This window comes from Camelina sativa, chromosome 6 (genome assembly GCF_000633955.1).
Source record: "Camelina sativa cultivar DH55 chromosome 6, Cs, whole genome shotgun sequence".
Lineage (NCBI taxonomy): Eukaryota > Viridiplantae > Streptophyta > Magnoliopsida > Brassicales > Brassicaceae > Camelina > Camelina sativa.
Window position 1 is genome coordinate 16,833,037 of NC_025690.1, and position 8,840 is coordinate 16,841,876.

An 8,840-nucleotide genomic window follows, 5' to 3' on the forward strand; every position below is an offset into this window, starting at 1 on the left:
AAAAAAAAAAAAAAAAAAAAAAAAAAATGTCACAAATGTATTAACTAAAGAACATCCAATTGTATATTGACAGTAGACATATAATTTATCCAATGATATATGAACACGCGAAAAATACATGTTCCAACCGATTAAGAAGAACGCCACTTTGACCACCCGAGAAAGCAGGACTTGGACAAAAAGACAGATTTTTTGAAACGGCGTTTCACACATGTTGGGGCAAAAATGTGTTTATTATAGTTTTGTTACTTTCACATTTGTTTTAGAAAAATATAGAGGAAAGATTAAAAAGATGATTCACATTGTTGACTTGTTAAATTCCATATAAGGATTATAAAAATTCACTAAAATCATCACAACATTCTATTTTTCATTCTAGAGAGTTTTTCAAACTATGGTATTAGTTTGACAAAATCTTCCAAAGAAAAATCTTCACAATTTCATTAAGTATATATTTAATTTCCTTAACACATAGACCTAAATATATTTTCATATTTACATAAATAGAACCATATTCCTTAACAGTAATGGCGTTATCATTCTTGTGTCCAAAAAAAAAAGGGCATAAACTTTAAAAAGTAACCCTTTCTTCTTCTCCTTCTTCTTCCTCCGTTCGTCCTCTTCTTCGCCTCCTCCGGTCCACGTAGGTATGTATCTCAGCTTTTCCCATCTCAGTTTCTTCTCAATCGGATACAGACCGAAGCTTTCATTAGTTCAACATTTTCTCTTTTTCCAAGAACAGATCTATCTTTTTGCGCTTCCCGAATCCGGTTCTCTTCATCAGATTCGTCGATTTCGTACTGTTTTGTGATCCAGATTGTGTTTTTTATTTAGGTTATGGAGTTGAATCGTAGGTCGTATTGATCTGTAGTTTTATTCTTCTATGGAGTATATGATTATAGATATTAATGGAATAAAAAGATTTCTCTGATTCTTCATTTCACTAGGCGGCCATTAACGTGTTTGTGTTTTTGTTTTTTCAGTGGAGAACAAAGATTTGTTGAATGCGTTGTTATTGTAATTGTTAAAGTATTGAAGTTCAAGTGGTTGTTTTTTGAATCTGGTGAAAATGGTGTGGTTTCGAGCTGGTTCGAGTGTTACGAAGTTAGCTGTTAGGAGGATTTTGAATCAGGGTGGTTCATATGCGACGAGGACACGTTCTCTTCCTTCTCAAACGCGTTCCTTTCACTCGACTATTTACAGACCAAAGGCTCAGAGTGCTCCTGTCCCTAGAGCTGTACCTCTTTCTAAGCTAACTGATAGTTTCTTAGATGGGACGAGCAGTGTCTACCTTGAGGAGTTACAAAGGGCTTGGGAAGCTGATCCCAACAGTGTAGATGAGTCTTGGGATAATTTCTTTAGGAACTTTGTCGGTCAGGCTGCTACTTCTCCTGGTATCTCTGGGCAGACTATTCAGGAGAGTATGAGGCTTTTGTTACTTGTCAGGGCTTACCAGGTGAATGGTCACATGAAAGCTAAGTTGGATCCATTAGGTTTGGAACAGCGAGAGATCCCTGAGGATCTTGACTTGGCTCTCTATGGATTCACTGAGGCTGATCTTGACAGAGAGTTCTTCTTGGGAGTGTGGCAGATGTCCGGATTCATGTCTGAGAACCGCCCAGTGCAGACCCTTCGTTCCATATTGACAAGGCTCGAACAGGCGTACTGTGGAAACATTGGGTTCGAGTATATGCACATTGCTGATCGTGATAAATGTAACTGGTTGAGAGAAAAGATTGAGACACCAACTCCTTGGCGGTACAACAGGGAGCGCCGTGAGGTGATTCTCGATCGTCTTGCATGGAGTACTCAGTTTGAGAATTTCTTAGCTACCAAGTGGACTACAGCTAAAAGGTTTGGACTTGAGGGTGGAGAATCATTGATTCCTGGCATGAAGGAGATGTTTGACAGGGCAGCAGACCTCGGAGTAGAGAGTATTGTTATTGGAATGTCTCACAGAGGAAGATTGAATGTTCTTGGTAATGTTGTTCGGAAGCCACTCCGTCAGATATTTAGTGAGTTCAGTGGTGGTATTAGGCCTGTAGATGAAGTTGGCTACACTGGAACTGGTGATGTCAAATATCACTTGGGAACCTCTTATGATCGACCTACAAGAGGTGGGAAGAAAATCCATCTCTCTTTGGTTGCTAATCCAAGTCACTTGGAAGCTGCAGATTCTGTTGTTGTTGGCAAAACCAGAGCAAAACAGTACTACTCTAATGATTTAGACAGGACCAAAAATTTAGGTATTCTGATTCATGGAGATGGTAGTTTTGCTGGACAAGGAGTTGTTTACGAAACTCTTCATCTTAGTGCTCTCCCAAACTACACCACCGGAGGAACCATACATATTGTGGTGAACAACCAAGTGGCTTTCACGACAGATCCAAGGGCAGGGAGGTCTTCCCAGTATTGTACTGATGTTGCTAAGGCTTTGAGTGCTCCCATCTTTCATGTTAATGGGGATGATGTTGAGGCTGTTGTACATGCCTGCGAGCTTGCTGCTGAGTGGCGTCAGACTTTTCATTCTGATGTTGTCGTTGATTTGGTTTGCTACCGTAGGTTCGGGCATAATGAGATAGATGAACCATCTTTCACTCAGCCAAAAATGTACAAGGTGTGTTGATGTTATTTTCGTTATATGTTACCCAAAAAGAATCTGCTGTGCATATATGAGTTATTGCAGTTTTCTAATGCTTTGTATTCCCTTATTGCTTTTCAATATGACAGGTTATCAAAAATCATCCTTCAACCCTTCAGATCTACCACAAAAAGCTCTTGGAATGCGGTGAAGTATCACAACAGGATATTGACCGGATACAGGAAAAGGTTAACACCATCCTAAATGAAGAATTTGTCGCTAGTAAAGACTATCTCCCTAAGAAACGAGATTGGCTTTCAACCAATTGGGCTGGATTTAAGTCTCCTGAGCAGATCTCACGTGTTAGAAACACTGGGTGAGTTGGGTTTGTCTTTTTTTTTTTCGGTGTATGTGTGTATCCTATTGTCCCTTAAACTTTTTACACTTTTATGCAGTGTCAAACCAGAGATACTTAAGACTGTTGGCAAGGCAATTTCATCGCTTCCAGAAAACTTCAAGCCACACAGGGCAGTGAAGAAAGTTTATGAACAACGTGCCCAAATGATTGAAACAGGAGAAGGAGTTGACTGGGCTCTTGCAGAAGCTCTTGCTTTTGCTACCTTAGTTGTGGAAGGCAATCATGTTCGGTTGAGCGGTCAGGATGTTGAACGAGGAACATTTAGTCATCGTCATTCTGTCCTTCATGACCAGGAAACTGGAGAAGAGTATTGTCCTCTAGATCATCTCATCATGAATCAGGATCCTGAGATGTTTACTGTTAGCAACAGGTACTTTTACCTCCATACTTTCCCTCTAGGAATTATTGTGCTCCTTGCTTGTTTTGACAGCTCAGAGTAAACTGACATAAGTTTTTTCTTCTTTCTGTGTGTAATGGATATTGACCATATCTGTTCAGCTTTTTAAGAGAAATCCCTTGTGTTTGTTCTTTGTATACCAGAATTCTCAATGTAAAGATTCACTAAGAATTTTTGCTTGTTGTGTACAGTTCTCTTTCAGAATTTGGTGTCCTTGGGTTCGAATTGGGCTACTCCATGGAAAGCCCAAACTCGTTGGTACTATGGGAAGCTCAGTTTGGAGACTTTGCCAATGGAGCTCAGGTGATATTCGATCAGTTCATCAGCAGTGGAGAGGCCAAATGGCTGCGTCAAACCGGGCTTGTTGTGCTACTTCCCCATGGTTACGATGGTCAGGGCCCTGAACATTCAAGTGCGAGGTTGGAACGTTACCTTCAGGTAAACTCTGACCTAGATTTTATTGCATATGGCTTAAGTTGTTGAATTAGTGAATATATATAATCTCGTTTGATTCTCTTTCTGACTCTAATTATCTTATGTTACAGATGAGTGATGATAACCCCTATGTCATACCAGACATGGAACCAACAATGCGAAAGCAAATTCAAGAATGTAATTGGCAGATTGTCAATGCCACAACTCCTGCCAACTATTTCCATGTTCTGCGGCGACAGGTAAGACCTATTTCTGGTTTATCTCTTTTACTTTTCACCCAGTGTAGTTTCCAGTATACAATTTCTCAATGTCACTTATATTGCAGATACACAGAGACTTCCGTAAGCCTCTGATTGTAATGGCACCAAAGAACTTGCTCCGTCACAAGGACTGCAAATCGAATCTCTCGGAGTTTGATGATGTCCAAGGCCACCCAGGTTTTGACAAACAAGGAACTAGATTTAAGCGATTAATCAAAGATCAGAGTGATCACTCTGATCTTGAAGAAGGCATCAGAAGATTGGTACTTTGCTCCGGAAAGGTATAAGCTTCGTTCATTTATATATAATATAAATCTGGCCAGTCCCAGATTTGTAAGGAGAAACTCTCGCTTTTGCTTCCTTTGTAGGTCTATTATGAGCTTGATGATGAGCGGAAGAAGGTTGGAGCAACCGATGTTGCTATTTGTAGAGTGGAACAGCTTTGTCCTTTCCCATATGATCTCATTCAGCGTGAGCTCAAGAGATATCCAAGTACGTACCTAAACTATCTTTGGATTTCTTTGGTTTGGCTTTTATGTCTACTCCTAAAACTAGTTTTTGTATTGGTATGAAACAGACGCAGAGATCGTTTGGTGCCAAGAAGAGGCGATGAACATGGGAGCATTCAGCTACATATCTCCACGGCTATGGACAGCAATGAGAAGCTTAAACAGAGGAAATATGGAAGACATTAAGTATGTTGGTCGTGGTCCTTCTGCTGCTACTGCCACTGGTTTCTACACTTTCCATGTCAAAGAGCAAGCCGGGCTCGTCCAGAAAGCCATCGGAAAGGAACCCATCAACTAAGGAACTCGTCCTTTTTAAAATAGATTCTCAGACTGAAAAGAAAAAAAGGAGATAACATTGAAAATAAGAACTTTGGGTGATGCAAAAGTGCTAAACAACACTGAGAAAATCCTCTATTTCTTTGTTATTTTTTCTTGGTCCCATTGATTTTGAGCCTGTCTTGTGTTGCAGGTCAAAACATAAAAATCTCATTTTGATATACAGTTTTGTTTTTGCTCTTCTTATTTTCTTCTGAGATGCATCTTTTGTGTTGTCATTGTCGTTTTCCCTTATCTTGTTCACTAAAAAGTGAAGTATTGGTTTCGTCCATTCGAGTATTGTAACAACTAGCCAAACCAATTTGAAACCGAAATTGGTATACGACCGTGCGGTACAATTTTAAAGTTAGAAAATTGTAGAAACGGTTAAGATTTGGTTTATGTACGAATCTCAGTTCATATACTTCGTAGTAAGACTTCAAACGCCTAGTCCTAGACGAAGGTAGATTTGTTCATAACATCTTCAACCTCCTCCACTCCACCATAACTTGATCCACCCACTTAACAAAATGAAGTTATTATAATAAAGACAACCAAGTTAGAACAACTACTAAACTCAAATATTATTTTTGTAAATGTGGCCATTTTACTTGAGATACATCATAGATCTACATTATATGATGATATACGTGACATGTAATACCAATATCATATACTTTCTTGACACTAATAACGTATATATTATCATATCCCAAATGTAAAATAATAAATCGAGGACACCTTTTGATAATATATCACTTTAGAAAAAAGCAAAATTGTGGAGCCACTCTAATTGCTGCTGCGAAAATATGCTTTTAATGGTTGCACTCATACCTGTCATGTGTGAGACATTTGGTACCATCATTACCAGCTTCACCATCAACTCTTTATACCTCTTTTTTTTCATTATCAGTTTTTACTACAAAATATATTCATGTTTCACAAAAATCTCTCTCCATACATTTTAACAACATAAATTGGTACAATTTGAAGACTGAATTATCACAGATTTAAAACTTTGTTGCAAAATAATTATACAAAAAGTTGTTGCAAACTTGTCACTACAGTAAAACCTCTATGAATTAATAATGTTGGGACCAAGACATTTTATTAATTTATAGTGATATTAATTTATCTATAAATTAATAATAATTATTTTATAGTGTAAATTAATAATTATTAATTTATAGATATATTTTAATTGTTTTTTTTTTTTAAATTATAATTTGAGACAATTTTTGTAAAATAAGATTAGAATTTTGGATGTTGTAAATTTTAAGGTATTGGAATTTGAAATAATTAAAAAATATTATTGACAATGAATTACAAATATTATAGACAAATTCACTTACACACATGACATAAATATTCAAATTTATGAATAAGAATATCAATTATCGTATTTTAATAGTATATCAAACTATGAAAATGTAAATTATACATATTTAGAAATTGAAAACTTTAACCCAAAGTTTTAACTGTTTTATGAAATGTTATAGAATATTTTATATCATTATAGTTTGAAGATACAACATAACAATTTTTTTATAGATATGAGGTTTAAGAAAAACATACTTTACTATATGTATATATATATGTATACATATATATATAAATTTACATGGTTATTAATTTATGATATTATTGGGACCATATTTTACTTGGGGATTTCAAAAAAAATCATTATCTTATTATCTTATCGAATTTTGTTAATTTTTACACTGTCCCGACTTGGGACTAGCAAAATTTATTAATTTATAGTGTTTATTAATTTATAGAGTATTAATTCATAGAGGTTTAACTGTATGTCGTTCCAAATTATTTACTACGACTGATTACCGATTAAACCATGTTTTAAGCAACGTAAAAGATGCTTTTTCCTTGACGGTGCAAGACAATAATTTGATGAAAACATATAAAAAAAGGGGGACTTGGCTAGTCTTGCATGTAATTAATGGTGTTTTGACATCATAATACAAGGATGGGTCGAGACTTCACCTAAACGCATTTAAGTATTCAAGCAATCTACCAAACAAAACCATCTTTGATATGCTTCATTTAGACCACTAAAACTACTTTGTTGTTTTGTACTAGGTAACAAGCATTATGCTGCTTTTGGGATTTGAATTCAAGACTTTTATTATGACAGGGTTAAAAACTAACGAAATTCCTAACAAGTAGTATAAAATAATAGAATTCTACCAAACACTATGAAATAATATCAAAACTTCCAACTGAATTAACAATACAAGAAAGTAGCAAACAGTTTGATAACATTATCGCTAGTAGCATCAGTTATATTATAAGCCTGAAGTTTGCTCCCCTACTATAGCCGACACTATCTTTATACTACCTCTTGGTGAATTTATAGCTCACGCCAACAATTTCATAAATTTATATTAAAAAATAGAGCATTTGACACTTTACCTCTAAATTTAAAAAAAAAAAAAAATCAGACCACAATATATATCATCAACATTGTATCTTTTCAAATCAACTATTATGTTTAAGTTTGGAGTGAATCTAGTTGAATTGACAATTGGTAAACCTGATACTATAAAGTAGATTTATTAAGCTATAACTATTACTATAAACTTAGGTTTTTATTTCATGTCTTGCAGTTCACAAAAATCTATACAAAATCGCATTTATTGCAGTTGATGTATAAACAAACTTTCAAATTAAACAGACTTCAGAAACCTGTCTCTCAATAACGCTGTAATAATAATATTACAAAATCAAGAAACAACATAATTCACTACAAAAATAAAAGAGAAATTCCTGTAAATACCACTTAAAAGGTTTTTTTTTCCAAAAATATTACATTTTAATTTTTTTTCCAAAAATACCACAAAAGTTTTTTTTTCCAAAATTACCACAACACAAAAAATTGATTTTTAAGGATGTAGAATTTTTTTTTAGGTTTGGGTTGACACATTTAGTTTTAGGGTATAGTTTTTAGGGATAGGGTTTAGTATTTAGAATTTATGAATTAGTTTTTAGTATTAGAACTTTAATTCAATTATGTGGTATTTTTGGAAAAATTACACTGGTATTTTTGGGAAAAAAACTAAATTGTATTATTTTTAGAAGAAAAACCTATTTTAGTAGTATTTATGACAATTCTCCAAAAAAAATAAAATTAATAAAGCAAGAAAAAAAGAAATAAAAAAGAAAGAAAGAGACAGTAGCTCTCAACTCAATCAAAAAGCACCAAACCAAAGTTACCAAACTTCTCATCACAAAGAGAGAAAGAAACAGAGCAAAACAGCCATGGCAGAGAAAGAGAAGAAAAGTAAAAAGAAGAAGAAGAAAGAGAAGCACCAATCTTCAGACATATCTTTCAAACCTTCCTCCGATGTAAAAGGTCTCAAGTTCGGCGGCCAAATCATCGTCAAATCATTCACAATCCGACGAGCAAGAACACTCGAGCTTCTCAAACTCCTCTCCCTCCCTTATTCATCATCACCTCCGCTTCTTTCCACCGCGGCGTATCTCCCGACGAACTTCACGATCCTTGCGCACCACGCTTGGCACACGCTAACACTGGGCCTCGGAACAAAGAAGTCAAAAGTAGTGGTGTTCGTTTTCGAAACAGAGGAGATGAAAGCATCGGTCATTGCGGCGGAAGGAGGGATCTGGCCGACGGAGATACCACTCGGAGATGTGAACAAGAAGATGATCAGGAAGTTAAAGAATTGGGAGATGGCGAGGTTTAAGTTCCGGAAAGGTTGTATAACGTTTTACGTATACGCCGTGAGAAACGCCGGGAATGAAGGGTTTGCTGCGGCGGAGGACTTAAAGGTAATATTACAAGCGGTGGTGGCTTTGAAAGACTTCATGGATCACACCGCAATGCTTGTAATGCCCCACCAGAAAAGTATTAATTACAACTCTTGTCCTCCTTTTGCCATGGCTCACTAGA

At 35.9% G+C, this 8,840-nt stretch overlaps 2 protein-coding genes across 2 annotated transcripts in view; both read left to right on the forward strand.

Annotated features, from left to right (window-relative positions):
• Positions 550–5,156, forward strand: LOC104791830 (2-oxoglutarate dehydrogenase, mitochondrial). The gene is made up of 9 exons (XM_010517806.2): positions 550–647; positions 984–2,617; positions 2,731–2,957; positions 3,037–3,369; positions 3,588–3,834; positions 3,942–4,070; positions 4,157–4,372; positions 4,460–4,583; positions 4,669–5,156. Exons 2-9 carry the CDS (start codon positions 1,070–1,072, stop codon positions 4,896–4,898), a joined length of 3,054 nt encoding a protein of 1,017 aa, XP_010516108.1. The 5' UTR covers positions 550–647; positions 984–1,069; the 3' UTR covers positions 4,899–5,156.
• LOC104791831 overlaps positions 8,080–8,840 on the forward strand; it is a 1,405-nt gene continuing 644 nt past the window's right edge. The window contains exon 1 of the mRNA XM_010517808.2: positions 8,080–8,840. Coding sequence (XP_010516110.1) covers positions 8,189–8,839 — 651 coding nt within the window. The 5' untranslated portion in view covers positions 8,080–8,188 and the 3' untranslated portion in view covers position 8,840.

What these genes read in the sequence shown, in the direction of transcription:
- LOC104791830 (XM_010517806.2), top strand. Translation starts at nt 1,070, where the DNA reads ATGGTGTGGTTTCGAGCTGGTTCGAGTGTTACGAAGTTAGCTGTTAGG. An exon ending in TCACGTGTTAGAAACACTGG is followed by an intron (nt 2,958 to 3,036) that starts GTGAGTTGGGTT and finishes ACTTTTATGCAG; the next exon opens with TGTCAAACCAGAGATACTTA. An exon ending in ATGTTTACTGTTAGCAACAG is followed by an intron (nt 3,370 to 3,587) that starts GTACTTTTACCT and finishes TGTTGTGTACAG; the next exon opens with TTCTCTTTCAGAATTTGGTG.